The sequence below is a fragment of the Corapipo altera genome, unplaced genomic scaffold (assembly GCF_003945725.1).
Source record: "Corapipo altera isolate COAL_440 unplaced genomic scaffold, ASM394572v1 44, whole genome shotgun sequence".
Taxonomy (NCBI): domain Eukaryota; kingdom Metazoa; phylum Chordata; class Aves; order Passeriformes; family Pipridae; genus Corapipo; species Corapipo altera.
In genome coordinates this window covers 13604607-13624421 of record NW_020884880.1, presented here as the reverse complement: position 1 = coordinate 13624421, position 19815 = coordinate 13604607, and the positions used below count along the sequence as shown (strand labels likewise).

The 19815-nt window shown below is 40.1% G+C and overlaps 1 protein-coding gene across 1 annotated transcript in view; it reads right to left on the bottom strand.

Moving 5' to 3' along the window:
• Window positions 1-19815, bottom strand: part of CHN2 (chimerin 2) — a 162141-nt gene that overhangs the window by 21980 nt on the left and 120346 nt on the right. The window contains exon 7 of the mRNA XM_027639212.1: window positions 1804-1881. Within this exon, the coding sequence (XP_027495013.1) occupies window positions 1804-1881 (78 nt within the window). The remainder of the gene's footprint in view (window positions 1-1803; window positions 1882-19815) is intronic.

Here is a 19815-nt window from a genome sequence, read left to right as displayed (position 1 = left end):
ATTTAGACATGTTTTAAATCTAAATACTCTATTCTGAATATACTATTCACATTTTTTGTTCAACAACTAGACATGCTCTAATATATTCCTTTGGAAAACTAACTGTATTTGCATAGTGAACATATTTGTTCATTAAGCAAATGTAACACTTTTGATTGACCTTTCTGGGCAATTATTTTAAAAATGCTTGTTCCCTAAGGTTTGTTATTGCCCTTACTAGGCTGCTGTCAAGCCTTTGAATACATTTCTATTTTAATCATGTGATTTTCCATCTAAACTATGACTCTCTTGAAACAGAAAGGAACAGAGACCGTACAACAGTTAGATTGTGCAAATGCAAAGTTAACTGGGCACATGTCCAGTTATAAATCAAAGCCAAAACAAGGGAAATTTTGAAGAGGAAAGAATGCGTGGGTCAAAGTGGAAAAAAGTCTCAGTCATGAGAAAATACTTTCTAGTTAAACTAAAATAGTTTTGATATTAAAATGATAATGAGGGCAAAACCCAGAAAGAATTAAAGCTGGCTTAATCAAGCAAGAAAACACAGAGTATTTCCCCTATTTCCTTCAGTGCCGATCAGAGAGATAAATATTGACTTTTCTGTAGCTTGGGTCAAGGAAGGGGAATGAGAAAAGGGATGCTATGATTCGCCTTGCCCACTAATATTAAATTATTGATTTGCCAACTACAGCAGAAGTACTGCAGAGGAGAGCCATGTCTGCACAGCAGAATATGTAGAAAAATAAGAAGTGAAACTCTTTTTGCTAACTGAAATAATTTTAATCACTGTTTCTCCATTTTTGACAGGCTCTAGATGAATATCAGAAAATTCTTGTTTTGCTAATGAGTGGAACTATTCTGACAGTGACCCAGATCAGCATCCTCAAGGAGCTTTAACTAAACTGAGGTTTCAAAGCTGAGATACATTCCTTTCTTGTCTTGTTACTGCCTCTTATTCTCGATGCTTATCCCGATAAGCATCAAACCGCAATTTGACAGCATTAGATACGGTAACTGGCTGGCACACTCTGAAACCATCACAGTCCTTTTGGCAAAACATTTTAATACAAGCTGCCTGGAAGGTCTGTTTCCAAAGCTGAGTCACTTCCCTGCTGCAGTCTGCCAGAGACAGCCGTTGGGGAAAAAATCCCTAAGAATCTGATTTTGTATGTATAAGACAGCAGAAAGATGATCCATTTAAACATCCCTGTGTTTGTCCAGAGATTTGTTTTAGTTTGACAAGCAAACACAAGCTCACATCATATAGCTCAGTGAGACTCTGAGAGCATTTCCTTAGTATATGGTGGTGGAACAAAAGCTGGGAGACAATACCCACCACTGTGTTTTGCTTCACTGTTAGGAGCACCCAAGCCCCCTCAACTTCTGAAAATAGAAATGGTCCAAAATGCTTTTTGATAAAATGCTACTGGTTTCTGACAATAGCTAGATTTTGAAAAGGGGCCTTTTTCTTAATGAAAAGTACATACACACTTAAGATAAAGACAATCAACATGAAGTACTTTGTTTCTGAATAAAAAAGAAACCCAAATCTGGGAAAAGAACTAAATTGCCGGTCAAGTAGTACAGTGAGCAGCAAAACTATTATTTGGATTAAGTCCCTATATAAAGCATACTAAGAATGCAGTTAAGAGAACTTAAAATAAAAAGAAAAATGCATTTTTTGAACACTTTTCTTAGAGCTAGTATAAATAGGTGCGTGCAAAACTCATCACAGCAAAAAACCAAAATGTGAGGCATCTCAACAGAACTTTTTAACTGAAAATGATAGGAAGGCATGCTTACCTTAAAATTGTGTGCTTTTTCATAGTTGAAGTGGTTGTCATTTTGAGTTAAGGCTGCTCTTCTGACCAAGGAGGTGATCTGTGAATAGGCAAAGAGTTTCAGAGGTTGCCACAAAAGTGCCCCCTTTACTCCCACCTTCACCCCCAGGGCCACGGCCAGGAGCTCTTGGCGCTTCCTTCCTCGTTTCGACTTGTGAACAACAGCACAGTTTTTCTCATTTTCCAGCCACAGATCCTCTGAGAACATAGCGCTGGGATCCCAAATCTTTTCCCTGTCTTCCTTGGCGCCAGGGAGCCTGACTGTAGTCAGCACAGTACAGTTTGTCCAACTGCTTCTGATGTTAGACAGCAGATTTGAAGCAGCTGCAGCCCATTCTGCAGAGACCTCTGGCATGTGACTTGAATGGGCCGTCTTGGGGGACGGAAGGAGCTTCTGCATCTGAATAAGTAACGGCCTGTGCCGTGCGATTTCTTAAGGCAGATGTGTCTCTCGAACAATAGCACGAATTCATACACTGAGCAGCCTCCCCCGCTGCCCTCCCCGAGCGGTGGTCTCCAACCAGGTGCTGCCCAAATACCAGCTGGGGGGACACAGCATTACAGCTTCACCCCAAAAGGCATTTCCAGAGACAGATCACTTCAACTCTGCAGTGTGTTAAAAATGAACAAACAAACAAAAAGCCCCTGGAAAGCCCACACAACTGAATCCGATGCTGCATCCAATTACACTCAGACTCTGAGACTTATCAGCCAGCAGTCTGCATGCCAGCAGATTAAGCCCTTAAAACCATGATGATTGTTTAATCTTACAGGGCAAAAAAAATCTTTTTTTTTCTTTTTCCTTTTCATATCCCATACAAGGGGAAAAATCCAGCAACACATTAATAGCACTTTCATGCCATGTTTTAAACTAAGCATTTTGTCAGTGTGCACTTTAGTAGCACTGAGGTAGCTCACTGTCAGGGAAAGGTGAAAGCTCAGCTGGGACTATGCAGGCTCAGAAGCCCTGGAGCCCTGTGGCTTCTGTGAAGGCAGCAGAGGAACTTCACACTGATGTAGGAAGCCCACATGCACAGCCTTGCTTGCAGAACAGGGTCGTCCTTTCTCTCGTTACCTGAATCTATAGATTTTGGGGGGAACTGATTTCTAGTTAAAGCCTAGGTACAGGAGGTATCAGAAGCCTGACCAGTCTGTGCTACAGCTTTCATTGTTACTTTGGACATGTGATCCACTTCTTTACAGGCAGGTAGTTCCGCATCTCAGGACACAGATGTGTGATATTGAGAATTACCTGGGAAGCACATTCAGTGTTCTCTTCCCACTAGTTTCCTTCCTTCCAGCTTCTACTCCTTTACTGAATATGCCAATTTTCCATCCATAAGAGGAGGACAGTAGTTACCTGCTCAGCAGAGCACTGTGAGATTTAATTTTCTAAAGTGTGCCGAATGCTCGAGGTGCTGTGACAGAGCCAACTGGGGGGATACCAGTGCTACTGGGAAAACTGCCTCTTTGAACTAGAAACACTAAAGAGCACATCAGCCTTTTACAGTCTGCTCCACTTCAACTAACCTAGAAAATATGTGAAATTAAAATATTTATTTCACTTATATTAACTTGCGAAGTTGACCTTGCCTCTATTTTTTTTCAGTCTACTTTTACCTCAGGCTGAAAAGGCAGAAGACTCATCTAATTCACTTACTAAATCCTCCACCATACAAACTGCCTGTTCTTAGTAAAAGTGATGCTCTCCTAATTTGAAAGTCCACGGGGAGAGATGGTTCTCCATCAGTAATATCAGGCTGTGCAATTTCAGACAGTACCCTACTTAGGGTTTTCAAGAAGTTGTGCAAACTGCAAAATCAGCTTATCAGTTATAAAACGATGCACTTAATTCTATGTATAGCATACTTAATTCCTTTCTTTTTCAGGTAACTCACAACACCACTCTTTACATGCTCCCATACTCCAAAGCTTCTGCTCCCCAACAGTGTGGATTTCCACACAATGCCTTTGCTCCCTGAGCAGTTGCTGCCCATTCATTCTCCAGGGCTTGGCACTGTTATCTGATCACTGGTGACAACTGGCTGTGATGCATGTATGAACATTGCCTGCCTACAGGAAATCCCTGCTGCTGTTCCATATGTCCTCCCGCTAGTGAGTCCCAGTTTCTGCTAGCTCAGGACCTTTATCTGCTTTCCAGCAGACAGACAGACTATAGCTCCCCAGCTCTCTCTCCACCTATTTCAAGAGGTAAGAAGTACTGGGTTTTGGGACATCTCTGACCCCACCAGCAGCAATGGCTTCAGTTCGGGTATCACAAAGGAAACCTTGGAGTTGCTCAAAGTTCTTTTCACACTCCAGTTTCTTTCCTCAGTGCCATTTAAAATGTATTTACATTTATCTGGAAGAAAACCCCCGAAGTAACTCAGAGTTGTCAGACACCTCTGAAGCTACAGCACCTAAATCCTCATATATATATAATCTACTTTTTCTCTGACTTCCAGCATAACAGATCCAAAGTCAGAGAGAGGTTGGTTTCCTAATAATGCTCTAATATTTGCATTTATGTCACTCGACTGATAAAAATCCCATTATATAACCAATATTTTTTACATAATGTGGCAGATTTGATACTCAAGTGACAGGCTTATGATGATACATCTTGGAATTTCAATTTATTAAACTATTTTTGGAATATCAGAGTTTCAGCCTGGGATCAGACATACAGACATATTTAATGGAAACTCTGAGTGTTCACACAGAAGTATTAAACTTAATCAACTTGGGGGAGGACAACTCAGCCAAACCAGTTCATATGACTAAGACAGAGCAGTATTTACTGCTTATCATATATGAAATTTTATTTTTCTGTTGGGTATCAGCCTTCCTTGCACCCCCTTTAGACAGTTGTTTAGTGGGATCCCTTGCATGCACAGGATATGTACAGAAGGCCAGCAGTGAGTATGTCCTCTAAACAAGCTTAATCAGGTTTGGTGTCTAAAATGGTACTGTAAAACTGAGATGAACTGGACAACATATACCACCCCTTTCCTCTCTAAATATAATGTAAACTTCAGCAATGACAAATTCTCAGCTGCAATCAGTTCCAATGTAGTGATACCACAGATTCACCCCAGAGCTCTCTTTTATCCGTTTTCTTTTCCTTAACACATAATTTACTGCACATGGTGTCAGTTCATTTAAGGAGCATCTCTTGATCAAGTTAGTGAGTTAGCCTGAAGCTGAAGAGAATGCCAGCGGCTAAAAATATTATTGCTGGTTGTCACTGAATGTCTAAGCTCATGAAGGCTGAAAGGCAAATACGGGTTATCTATGTTTGCAGACCAAAGAATTTCTGCATAACATATAATTTTAGTTTACTAGTTCCTTTCTAAAACACATGTACTGTATAGGAAATTGGGCATTTACAGCAAAATAAATATCACTGAACCAGAATAATAAAATTAAGGAGGGGGGCTGGGGGTCACGGGGTGACTCAGCTGTTGCACCATTTCTAGCACGCCTCCACAGCACGAGCTGAACCACACACCATTGTCTCTCCCCTCAAAGACTAGCATCTTGTTAGCTAACAAAGGCCTCGGGGGTAGGAAAGAACAAATTGCAGTATGAAAAGTTTTCAGTTTTGTACGTGGCATGATTTCTGTTCCAGTCATGTGGGCAGCACAGAGGACGTGCTGGAAGCAAGTGGTGGGGGAACTCTGCATGCCACCCAGCTCATCTGTGCCAGCTTCACTGTGATGGGAAGAGACGCTGTGGAAGTGATGGCTCCTCTCCCTGAGCTGCCACCATGCCCACCCATGGCTGGCAGGGAGGGGGTATCAAGTGGCAGGTTCTTGGCTCGCTGCTTTGCCCACCAGTGGACACAACTATGATGAGAAGAGGAGAAGCACAGGCATGTCTCCTTGGATGACACCACAAGTGAAAAGGAGATTGCTCCATGATGAGGAACTGTGACAAATCCATGACTGATCTCTAACTAAATACACTGAACACTGCACACAGATACAGTCATAGGTCAAAGAGATGCCTATTTCCTTGCAGGCACGGCATATTTGGTAATCTGCCAGACTGATTATGTTTGCACAATTGCAAACACGTGGTGGAGATGACACACAGTGTAAGAATCTTGCAGCTATTGGGTTTTTCCTAGTTTTCTCCCATGGAGCTCTTCCCACGACATGCTCAGAACACGTCAAAGAAGTCACCTCTTAGCAAAACACAGGGCATAGAGGGGAAATGGTGGTGGAAGCCAGTCAGCCAAAGGCCTTTGCCATACCACAATGCTGCCAGTCCATGCTTCCCACTGCCATGGCACTGGGAGCTGCCATTAAAAGGCTTCTGTGCTGCTGAAACTGTGGGAGGAAATAAGCTCCAAGCAGAAAACCTGCTGAACACAAGGCCAAGCACAACGCCTGCAGAGCTTGCCAACCTGATCTTTTAAAACCCTCTTTCCTAAGAAACCCTCCCTCTGGTAGGAAGACTCCTGTTGTCAGTTAGGTGAGCAGGGCTGGGAAGACACACAAAAGGAGGCCAGCAGCTTATCCTAGGAGGGAGACAGACCACACAGCAACCAGGCTGCTGCTGCTCTCCAGTTTGCTTTTGGGGGGAACACCATCAACTTGCTCGCAGGGAACTGAACCCAGAAAAAATCTAATTAGAATTAATCAGCTGCCAAACTCCTCTGTTCAATAGAGCTCTATCATCAACTGCTGAGAGTTTCCCCAAAGGCAGGTCTGTTGGGACTCCTCAGGGGTGTCTCTTCCTTACCGCAAACGCAACAGTCTTTTGTTTCCAACATAAAACTTCCTTTCAGGTGAGCTGTTGGTTGGTAAACTGGACACTTATTAAAAAAACAAAGAACCACAATGTTTTTTTAAAGGATTAAGATTTATCCACAGTTTTTCTTTTTACTATTTGGAATTTCAATATATATATATTTTTTTTAATAACCACCAGTAACTCTGCAAATTATGACTGAGCAGCTGTCAACAACATGCATAAGTGTTTATGGTAGCAGATTATTTACACTGGGCTCCTATTCTGGAAAGCCTGGTTGCATTTCCATCACCAGCAATCACACCTATCTTTTGCAGATAACCCACTTCAGAGCAAAAGGAACTGCTCATTTAGGAGGACTCCTGCAGTACATGCTCTGACATCAAAGTTATTAAAATTGTAATATTTACCTCTTGTAAATTAATGTGATTGATTATTTATTAGCATCACAGCAACCAGTTCTTATATATATGCAATTCTTTCTGACAGGGTATTCAGTCCCCACCCCCACAGATAAAAGACACAATTTATGTAGAGCAAATGGAAATATAATCTCCCTTAAACTCAGATCCCCTTTATAAATCCTCCTCAAACAGATTTTTTTGTATGCATCATGATTATATTTCTCAAAACAATGTAGTGAACCAAACAATACAACAGCCAAAGGTGAAATACTGTAGAATCAGGAAGGCACTAGTGAGACTATTATTAAAAATAATAGCTGCTGTAAGCCTCTTATAGAGTATTAATATAATAAACTATGGTCTATTTTGGAACAAAAACTGGAGGTCACATTAAGTGATATGCAATTACATAATCATCTTCAATTAAAAAAGTGAGTGGACTAAAAGCTTTTATATTGTCAGGCAATTGTATCACTTAACGAGTTCAGTTGTGTATTTCCCCTCCACCATTGTATTGAATATGTTTGAAATTGTGTTTTGATTTCTTACTTTTGTAAACTATAATAAATATACATTATGTTACAAATACAATGTTAATATCAAGGAAGAAATAGTGCAGAAATAAGGAAAGGATCTAGGTATAGTATGAAGTAACACAGCAATTCCCTTGAATAACCCTATAGAGATTAACACGGTAACAGCAGGTCTAGCCTATTTATTGTCTCGACTTCCTTTCCTCCCACTCTCTCCTTTATCCTTCCCAATCCATCTCCATACTTGTCAAGGTTATTAATGACATTTTCCTGACCAAGTTCGTGATCCTCTCCTCTGTGCTTAATATTCATGATCAAAACAGTAGCAGAGGGATGAACGAGGGGAGGCATGAGGGCTAAGAGGGGCAGATGAGAGCAGAGCTGGATACCACTGCCATTGCTGCTGCCACAGAGGAAGAGGAACACCAGGTCCCCCAGGGTGGGGCTGGCAGGAGCCACTTCATCTGCAAATAGGACTTTCTCAGAGTAACTGCACTGAATTGATTTCTGAATTACTTCTTGTTCACTGTATGGACACAAGACATATAACTGACCGAATTTGACTGCCTGAAATGTACATGAATGAGTACTGTTATCACATCTATAAATTAACTTGTCTCTATGATAACATCCGGTCTGTAGGCAAACAAAATTCAAACATAATATTTAACCTGATATTTGTAAAAAATCTGCAGTGATACTCTTATTCTTTCAATGATGATTTTTTTTTTTTTACAACAAAACTAACAGAGTATTTTTCTAACAAACAGATACTTAAGAATAGGATGGATGGATGGATGGATGGATGGATGGATGGATGGATGGATGGCAGGCAGGCATCTAATCTAAACCAGTATCCTATTCTTGCTTTACAACCAAAGGAGAAAAACAGAAACCTCCAGACAGTGATTCATCCTCTTCTGTGACAGGCCAAGTCTAAAATGTGTAAGCTTGAATTGCCTTCTTGCTGCACATTTATGGATCATATAAGAAAATTCAATGGCTCAGATAGAAGCAGGCAAAACTATTATCTCTTTGAACTATGTTCTATATCTATTTCTATATCTATTCTTCTGTTATCTATATAATTTTAGAATAAATTAAATAAGGGATAATTTATTTTACCAGCTCAACCAGTATAATAACCGTACTTTGTTTTGGCTATCAATACTTCCCACACTTTAGTCTGGCTAAGACTCACGATCTGGAAACATGGAATACCCAGTTTACTATATAATTTGTTACACAGTTTCATGCACCTTTATGAGTTTATCTGGGCTCATTGAATCAACTTTTTCAAGAAGTACAACTGTAGAGGGATCAGTCTGTAATTGATAGAGATTCCTAACGCTGACTATATAGGTAGCCAGTATTTTGACATTTCACCCACAGAGGAAATAGCCTAGCAACATAATGGTCTTAATACGACATACAGTGGCCTCTATGAGTTAAGAAGGAAGTGACTCATGCTGTCTGCAATTAGTCAAGAGACAGAGATTTAAAAAAATAGTGTAAACATTACAGTTTTTATCCAGACCCCCCCTGGATGCTGGGTCAGCACTATGTAAGCTATACAACTATATGACCTGCTTATATTTTCACTTTTTCACTATGAAGCTCTTGCTTTCTGAAGAAACAGTACTTTGTTTAGGAAAGTCAGCTTGCCATTGATTAAAACCGTCACTGCTCTGCAAGGAGATTGCAGAGCCTGAACCAGAGCCAAACCCACTGAGCTGCCACAAAGAGAAGTGGAGAAGTTAACGCACTTACTTCCCTGTCTGGGGAGAGGGCAGGAGACAAGAATGTCCCTTGTGAAAAAGGTGACTCCTGTGAGTGTGGCACAGTACCCTTGAAAGGATGTGATTAGAGGAAAAGGAAAAGATGGCAAAAGGGCTGGAGGCACTGTAGCCAACAGTGGTCCTTCTCTTGGGGCCCATCTGGCTTGCTCATGTGGGGATTTCATTAACTATAACTGCTTGTTATTAACCATAACTGCTCAAAGGAGCTGGTTGGATGACATGCTCAATCACAGGGTTACACTGGGGACCATGTTTTGTGAGACTGCATTAAGTCTGTTTAACGTCAGCTTGATAATAAATCCCTGTGCTATACAGTTACTGTATTGTATGGTGGGCACAAGGCCGGGATGTTTGACCATATGCCTTGTTACACTCCCAAATATATAAATACATACACAGCACTCTACACTAACACCTATACCTTCACTTTTGGGATGATTGTTATTTCTTTGTCTCAAACACTACTACTCCTACAGCCAGGTGTTATCTCAAGGCAGCACAATAACTGGCTATCTTCTCCTTACACAGTAAAACCTAACACAACAAAAATAAACACAATATAAAAATTTAAAGCCTGAAAGTTTTTCTTTTTCTCACTTTGAGTTCTGATACTAGATGTTGGTGAGAGTAAACTTCTCTCAGAGTAAGACCAACTCAGCCTTGCAGCACATGCTCCAGGCATGCTCCAGGTCGTATAGACTGCAGTCAAAGTGACTGTTCATATAGAGAAAGAAAAATCTGCCCCTCCTGGGATTATGATGAAATACAGAGGAAAACAGACTTCAAGAAAGTTTCCCAGAAAGAACAGAGTCAGACAGCAATGGCATGTATGTCCGGAGTCACTAACCGCTCAGCAGAGCCGGCTGATCTCTGGAGGAGCTGTAAAGCGACGCCGACAGAGCTGCCAGAATGTAAAGTATGCTGTGGCAGTCTCAGGAACCAACAACAGTGCCCTAAGTTTTGCCCTAGCTTAAGACAGCTTAAAATAAGAGACTTTATTGTGGGTTAAACAGAGGTTTATGTAAAGTTGAAAGAGAACAAATAATTTGTGAACCAGTGATTCATGAACTGGTGATCGTCTTGTTTAAAAAACTGGAAATCTATAAAATTCTTTCTGGACAGTAATGTTCAGGAGCGGATTCTCAATGGTGTGTTGCTCTGCTCATTTAGCACTCACAGGGAGATGGGAATGATAAGCAATTTGCAGGCAGGAGAGTGCCAACATCAGCATCAAGTGACAAACAGGATTTTTCTCAAGTTTTAGCAGTTTCTTGGTGGCATAAAAGAACTCTAAAGCTTCAGTCTTAAACTTAATGTGCATGACTGAATTACACTGCTGCTCAGCAGTCACAACACCTTCAGATAAACTACACAGTACAATGACCTAGAAATGTAGTCATGTGTTTTCCATCATTAGTAATATTTCTGTCCTGTTTTACTGTAGCATCTTGTGACTTTTTTCCCCTAAAAAAGCATAAACTAGGTAGACAATGTAAGGTGAAAGGACTTATTCATGCCATTTAGGAAACAAAGTAGGCAATTAGCAAATAAGAACACAACAGGTTGAAAGAATACTTTTTAACAAGGTTTTCAGGCTGAAAGAATACTTTTTAACAAGCCTGAACCAACAGCCCTTAACCAAAAAAAGGGAGAAATGCTAGTTTTAAAAAAATTATGTGCTTCATGACTGAATTTTTATTTCAGTATCCTTTTTGAATTGCATTGCAAAAAACCAAGGAAGGCAATAGGGAATCATTTTCTACATCCATAAGTGGAACTGTGGCATGGAAGGGATCACTGTTTTTGGTGATGGCCCAGTCATGGCTGTCTCATGGCTTGTCTGAGCTCAAATGCATATCCATGAATGTCCCAGGATGTGCTCCCTGGAGATGGGAGCATACAGTGTTTACAGCTTACCCGTTTGTGAAATACATGCTTCTGTCCCATCAACTTCTTGGAACGTCACCCTGTTAATAACAGACAGGGCCAAATCCTGGACTGTCATCCCAAAAGAAGTGGTAAGCCTGCATGACTCCTGCTATATCTCTGGCTTCAAAATGCATGTTTGCTTAGAAACAGAAAGGAATCCATGTGAACAGGGCTTAAACAAAATACAGAAGACTCTGTACTCTGCTAAATTCATTTACCTATTTCATTATATGCCTGGACTTTACCCCAGTTTTACGTTCCTTGTTATCTAAAAAGGGTTCCTATAGTTTACACCTGTATCAGCTTCTGTTCTGTAATGGACCCAGCACAGAGAGAGAATATCTGGGACAGGATTAGGATTAGGACTAGCACCACGTATGGAAAAGTAGAAAGGCACAAGCAGGAATGGGCAATTTCATTCTATGGAGTATGTACCCTCCTCTAGCTCCTTCCCACTCACCCTGCAGAAAAAGCCGCTCAAAGCATAACCAACTTCTTCTCCTGAATGAGGTTTCTGAGCAGCCTGGCCCTCGCTCAGCTTCCCTTTTCCCACAAAGCAGCAAGGGAACTACTGTGTGCTATGGACTGCACATGAAAAGCACAGTTCACTGTGCTTTTTTATAAGGGCATGTTATAGGATATGCAAACCACTTGAAATCACACTCTTTGAACTCGCAAAAAGTACCAGAATGTATCCAAGCTGTTTTGTTTTCCCTTCAAAATAATTGTTTTGTATTGTGTTTGCTTTGCCCTTTGCTTGAAGCTGTCTTTGTTACTCGATTACTCTGAGGGTAAATTGTGGTGCGGCTATCCTTGAAAACACATACACATTCCCATGGCCATCAGAGAAACACTCAGACAAAGACTGACCCCACTTTTCTGCTAGTGAATAAAGGCCATATAATCCTCATTTTATTTTTCTGTACAGGTGTCATTTGACCCTGATATCCTTATAACCCCCTTTGACCTGCAGCCCACTGCCCTCTGGTATGAAGCAAAGGCTTTTGTTCCTGATGGCACACCGTGCACAGCTGCTTCTGTCATTGTCTGGACGGGGACAGATGGCTGCTCTCAGCACAAAAAGGAGATTAAAAAAGAACTGAGGGAATGACATCACTCCCCAGGCTGGGATTTTATTCATGGGACCTGCAGGGCTACGACTGGCATGAACTCAGACTGTAGTTGACTCTGCCCAAGAAAGGAAAAAGTTTGCATTTGCAGAGTGAAAGACATTTCTTTTGAAATATACAGTTACCATCACTCTAATATTTATATTCTTCAACAGCTGTTTAGTAAATCTGAATAGATACTGTCCTATCAGCAGCAGCATTTCTAAAGTACTCTAAAAGAAAGACTGGTACTGTGCCCTACCTCTATCCATGCCTGTAGTTCAACTGCAGTAACTTAGTTTAAAGCTTATTAATTTTGCTTCACTTGTGATTAGGAGTTCATAAGATATAGTTGGGAAACATAAATCCGAGTAAGTGATTTTCACTATTAGGGTCAATTTTGCTATGACATTTTGTAGGTAAAAGATTTCATCCATATCTCATAGCCCCACTTAAGTCAAAACAAAACAAAAAAAGCACAAATCTTTAGTTCTGGTAGTTAGCTTTGTAGTCAATTTTCTGCCTTGAATTCAGCTCCGGATCTATGAAATCAATGAATTCTTTTTTTTGTGATCACCAGACGCCAAAGGTGTTTATCTGAATTTATATATTATCTTAAGTACATTACCTGGTTACTGTTTGGGACAGGGGAATTTGGCCTCTGTGTATGTGTTGTACTTGGTGCCATCTGCTCCAATGTTTTTCTGCAGAGCAGGGATTTTTGCTTTGCAACAGATGTCTCATTGAAGACACTTGTCTAAGTGGCCACGTAGCTGCTACCACCCCCTTTATATTACTGGCAGGCACTAGATGTGCAGAAATGCTGCTACATGAAGATGAAGCCTTCCACAAAGAATATAAAGAATAAAAAGCTCCTTCCAGGTTTTTTTGGTTTTGTTTTTATTTTTTCCCAAACAAGCAATTTCCTCTTTCCTTGAGTATCTACAAACAGCAGAGATGCACTCCACGCAGGCTGAGCTGGGGCTGGGACCTGCCACCTGCCAGTGGCCCAGTGCAGCTCCTGCCCCAGCCCCAGCAGCTGAACCAGGCTCAGACCTGAGGATGGTTTTATTCTGAAGTGTAGATCAGCATCTGAGGGAGATGTCACTGTCTGTTTGTGGTTTTGCCCAAAGAACCAAGTGAAGCCTTTTCTTCTTGCATAAAACCATCCAGAGGAAGGTTCAGAGTATTCCCTCAGCCACAGCTGTACAAATCAGTTCTATCTGGGAGAGTTCTAGAACAAACCTGTGACTTTCAGTTGGTTTGCACAGCTGTAGCCAGCAAACAGTTTTACTGTCTCAGCAATGATGATGGCAACACCAGCATAAAGTGGAAGGCCTTGAACCGAAAACATGCTGCACATCTTCCACTGCCGCTAATTCAGAGCTGAAGGCATTCAGCAAACCGTAGAGTTAGACCAGAGATGATGATTAAAAAGAGTGATGACTCATTTGCTTTATAAAGTACTATCATGTTTTATTTGCTAATCTGAAGAGCAGAACATCTTATCAGTCAGTATGCTTGAACCTGGGGTTGGATTTTTCAGGGAAATACTTCGTTGCAGAATATGTGACTCATCAGACCGGAAACTTTGCCCAGGGAAGTTCTGACCAAGACCCAAATTACATTTTTTTTAAAATGTGGAAACATTCGAGTTTGAAATATTTTAAAAAGCAATATTCTGCTTCAAGTTTGAAACATTTTTTTAAAAGCAGTTAATAAAACATTAAAAGTAGTTGGAACAGTTTCAGTCAATCTAACTTAAATCCTTTTCTGCCTTTTATCCTGCTTCCTTCATGCTTGGCCATGAAAAGTTAAGTGTTCTACTTTTATCACAATTCAGAAGAAAGTAAAAACAAACAAGCAGAAATTACCTATTAGTGTTATAACCCTCCACTTTGATAAAATGTTAGTTTTAAAGGTGATCTTCTAACGATGACTGCTGAGCAAGTTGTATTCCTCTGTACGAGCTCAACAGAGAGACACAAGGGCTTTACGTTAATTTTCTTTCTGTTAATCAGCTGCTCCTCTGGGCTCTTTTAATCTGCTGTGACAGCCTCAGTCCCACCAAGAATGCCTTTTCTGCTATTAAAACAAAAGGCACATCTCTAAATACTTTATAATTTCAAGTAGAAAAGAATCTCATTCTCCTATTCGAAAAGCATAACAAAAGACTTGTGTCCTAGAAGGCTGATGTGAATCATGGCCATTTTCTGCTTTCGTTTTTGCTCTTTTGGGACTTCAGCTGAAATACAGGCTTAACCTAGCCATTGAGGGAAGAAGGAGCCACACCACAGCCATGCCCTTGTGAAGGCTGATGGACGAGAAGTGTCCCTGAAGGAATGCCTTAGAAAGGCTCTCAGCTGTTTGCAAAGTATTGCACTTCAGCCCCCGTGGGGGGCACAGACACACTTAAAATAGAAGGCATTAATGAAGAATTTACTCAGCCAGGAGCCAACAACGCAGCATTTTAAACCTTGTATTTACACAAACCAGTCAAAAAACTTGCCAGAGCACAAGACAACTAAAATCAGACTTCACCGCACTGAGAGAAAACCATAGTTTCATGCACATCCTTTTGGGCGCTACATTTTCGCACCACACTAATTGTCTCCATTTATATTGCAATAATTTCCAAATTAGACAAAACTTTAATTTTGTTATTGCAACACTAAAAATAACAGCTCACTGGTTCTACATTTTGAAAAATAAGCTGAGCACTGTATTGTCCATTCAAACAAAGTAAGTCAATTTATCACTTAAACACATTTTCACTTCATTTAAAAACCATCTAATTTGCTTTCAGTAGTTTAACAAGTTGGTTTACTATTGCTGTAATACAGGGAGATTTCATTAAATGACCTGCCAACTTCTATCAGCATCATCATGATTGCATGCTGCCCTTGTTTTATTTTAATTTATAGCAATTTTTTGCTACTTGCCAACTTGGGTTCTTAGTAATTTCACAGAATTACAAGAATGGCATGGAAAGCAAGCCAGTTGCTTCCGTTTTCCCTGTGCTCCACACTTCATTTGCATCCCAGTTTCACAGGCTTCCATGCTGCATGGTACTTGCAGGGCACCAGAGCTGGAGACTTTTCTTCCCAGTTGGGCTTTTTTTTTTTTTTTAACTAATCTTCTTCATTAACTTCAGCAGTGGCAAAATGTTGTGAAGAGAAAGGTTACTTCCCCAGGCAACAACTCAAAAATTGCCTTAAGCTTTACAGGTTTAAGCCAAGACTTAACATCGCAAATTTGATTGCAAACCAACAGGTAACACATGCCTTACAACCACTTGCTCTGCAATGCACAAGCCACTGAAGAGGCTGTTGCTTTTAAAACTGGTTTCTATCTTGGTTTTTAGGGACAAGCAGCTGGTAGGAGCAGTGGGGCAGATTGTGGTGGCAACAAATGTTTCTAACGAGAACCACTGCAATCCCCAGGTAGATGCAGGGTAAACAAACAAGAGCCCTTAAGTGCCTATAAATGCTGAAGAGCAGTGGAGGGTGTAGCAATACCCTCAGCTGCAGGCCCTAGTAACACTCTGTAGACAAACACCGGGACTCGAAGGAGCAGCTATGATCCCCAATAGACTTCCAGGTGGCTTCACCACATCACTTGGATTTAGCTCCAAGTTATCTACAACTTGTCTGTGCCACTGACTTCCACACCACTGCCTCCATCTACAAGATCCAAATAAAGCAGATGTGGGTGAAATAAAGCCCTACATCTCTGTACTGCTGCAGCTGCATGGGCTCTGCAGGTCAGAGACAAGGGGGAACATCTGTCCCAGGGAGCCCGGGGACAAAGAAATAGCACCTGGAAATGAACAAGTGGTTCCTCAGCTAACAATAAAGCCACTGAAAAGCAATTATAGTGTTCCCCCAGCTGTTTACACTGACAGTCTCATCAATGACGATCTCAGCAGTTTGAAAAAATACGTGTTTACTGATAAGGGGAAGAGTTAGGAACCATCCAGGTAGCACCTCTTTATATCTAGACAATGAGGGCCAAGTACCAGGATTTGGCACATCATGTGCAAGGGAAAGGGACTAGGGTGGAGAGGCATCACTTAAAAAGCACAAATTAGATCAGAAGAACCTTGGAGATCAGTCAGCGATAAGGAGATTAGCTCCTTGGTTTCACATGGACCAATGCTGTGTGAAGTTTAACCTACAAGTGAAGAACAGTAGTGATTCTGGAAGATTTTTCTGTATCAGATTATCTAGGCAGTCAGAAAGTTGTTCTGGGTAGACAGAGTAATGCCTAAAACACTCCTCCTCCAAAAGTAGAATGTCAAAGACAACTTACAACAGCCGTTCTTTTATTTCCTACTTTTGAATGACAAAAAATTCCACTTGGAAAGAAGAAGGATTCCGTGAATGTTCAGTTGAGACTCTTCTGTAGTTTGGCACCAGCTCTAAACAGTGATCTCTACCATCTCATTATGACAGACTTCTACCCTGTATATTTTTCACCTTCTGCTTCCTGCTCTTGTGTAATTGCCTGTCTCACATTAGAAATGGGCCATCCATCCCACCGAACACATCTGGACCGCTATTCTCAATGCAGTTTTACATATGCTATCCATATTATCAATATTCCCACAATTTCTTGTTCATCTGCAGCTGAGATGACTCTGGTCCCATAACCATAAGAAGCATCAAATGAGAAAAATATTTGCTGAGCTAATTTGGCTCATAAAGTTTCATTTTTATTCTCTAAGATGTCTGGAATCACTACTACACATAAATCATTGCCTAGAAAAACTTATTTTTTTAGGAAAAAAAAATGCCCTCTTCAGTTTCCTGTATGGGAATTCATGTAGTGAATTGAATGATCAGATGCTCTGCATTTACAGAAGTATGTCACTGCATGCTTTAGCAATTCTGCAGTTTACAGTGATTTATACTTACAGAAGCCCTTTAGGGCAGGTTCAGAGAGTAAGAATTTTCCTTTGTTTGGTAAATCTGTACAGTCTCACTGTTTATGGTTAACAAGAAATGTCATCATATTTATCATCAGCAAATCTTCTAAAGTCTGCAAATTATCAAGTAGCTGCACAGTTAATTTATAAAACTCATTACTATTTTAAAGTGTCACTGTGTGCTAAACAACCCGTAACGCAGAGCATTGACTTTGACACCTAATTTCCCTCTGTTCATACTTGGGTAAGACGCCAATTGACCGAACAGACTCTTTATTTTTCAGTAGTGTTTATTATTTGCATTGTAATAGTGCACAGGAGCTTGCGCCTTTCACCAGGTCAAGGCAACAGTGATGTTGTACAAACATGGAGCAAGAGACTGTTCCCTGCCCTGAAGAGCTTACACTCTAGAGAGCTGCCCCACCTTGGTAATAGGGACTTTTTTTCACAAAAGAAAAAATATGAAATGAAACATAACCGCAAGAGATTTAAGACTGTAAAGAAATTTCAAATATCAGAGCAAGGACCCAACAGTAAATTGAGTATTTTAAAAGTGCACTATATGTAATACCCCAAGTAATAAAGTTCCTTTCTGTGCTTAAGTGCTGAATTTCTGATTAATACGCAAATGAAGCAGAAGATAGAAGTAGAAATCCTGTTTTAATTTAAAGGTTTTTCTCCTTGCTGTCCCTGTTTTGCCCAGAATAACCAGATCTCTTATTTCTTTAGTGAATAAACCAGCACAATTTCAAGAGAGAAATGTGTACAACAAAGGTCAGTCAATGTATTCAATGGTTATAAGAATCTAGAGTTCTCCTTCAGTATTAATATGGGATGCAGATTATTTTATAATCTGATACTCCATTTTGTAATTCCTAACAAACCCCAATCTACTCAAGAACCAACCCTTGCTATTGCAAAACTCTGCAGTCCATATCACATACACAACTAAAATATTTTTAGAATATCTACTGAAAAATCACAAGTAGTTTAGTTCTTAGACTTTCCATTAAAATACATCTTTAAAATAACTTTTTAACTTTATAAATAGATTGCAAACTAAAACATTTAGAAGCCAAGAGATACCAAAGCTAAGAACTATCTGAAGAATTCCCTCCCTGCCCTTCTGGGCACAACAGAAATCTACCTACTTACAGACAACATATTTTTGTCTAATTTTGTGTGCATATGTATATACACACACACACATATATACATATATATATGTATGTATTCATAGAGTCTGTCATTCCATGAACATAACAGAAAAAGGCAAATGTTATTATAAAGGTGTTGTGGATTAATATGATGATTTATCAGAGGGTGAATGGACAAGACTTGGCTAAAAACCAAGGGATTTGTTTTGTGTAAAATCTGTCTTTTTTCCAAAATTTCAAACCCCTGGGGAAATGGTGGCCTTTGGATGGAAGGAGTTTTCTGGCAAAAATGGTCCAGTTTCAGGTCTGCTGTGCCTGGGGAAGATCTGCCAGCCAGACTGTGGTTTGGGTTCTCAGCTTAATGGCAGACTGCCTAAGGCCCAGGCATCATTAGCTTTCAACATAATTAGCCCATCTATCAGGCAGATTAAACCAAGGCTGAGGACACCCAAAGAAATCCAAGGAAGTGGTGAGGTGTGAATGCTGAGGGTGGAGGTGTGAGGTGTGAATACATATGGTCTCTTAACTCAGTAAAATATTTTTTTTCTTTTGAATGAAACATTTCAGGCTCTTACATACATTTTCTGAAAAATAAAAAAGAAAAAAACCCTAGGTGTTGCTGGAAAGCTTCCAAATATCTCTGACCTGAACTCCTGCTGAAGGAGATAGACTGTGCTTACTGGAAGAACCAGGACTAATTTAATGAGCAGTGAGTCTACTTTTTCAGCAATGAAGATAAAAATAAATATTGAGCAGCTGCCTACTTCACTATGCAACAGCCACAGGCTTTAATCCATTTGATAGACTGTAAATCTGCACAGAAACCAAAGAATAGTGAGAGGATTTTATATTTATGAATCTATTATGCACATGTAATATAACATTAACTATTTGTCTTTAGTACATCTGCATATGTATATATCTTTTCAAATCCTATGCACATACTATATATGCATATAATATGCATATCAATAGAGAAAAATCTCTATATCTAAATTTAATTAGTTTTCCATATTTGAAAAATGTATTAAAGACAAAATAAAGACTTGGCAGGTCAACCAGAACCATGCACAGTAAATACCACCCTCACATACCCCCAGTCTGTCTCTCAACCAGACGTCATTGTGCTAAATTGTGTACAGGTAAAATATAGTTATCAGGATGTTTCACAGAAATATGCAAATATTTAGATTTTTGGACTTCCAATTTTGGATATTACAGTCCCACACAACTGTATTTTGTAGTAGTGGATATATAGGGGAAAAGGACAGCAGTTAGAAAGACTGACATGTTTTTTTCATATGGATTTAAGTTCATAGTCAAATCAAAAGAAAGCTGGATTTTTTTCTAGCAAAACA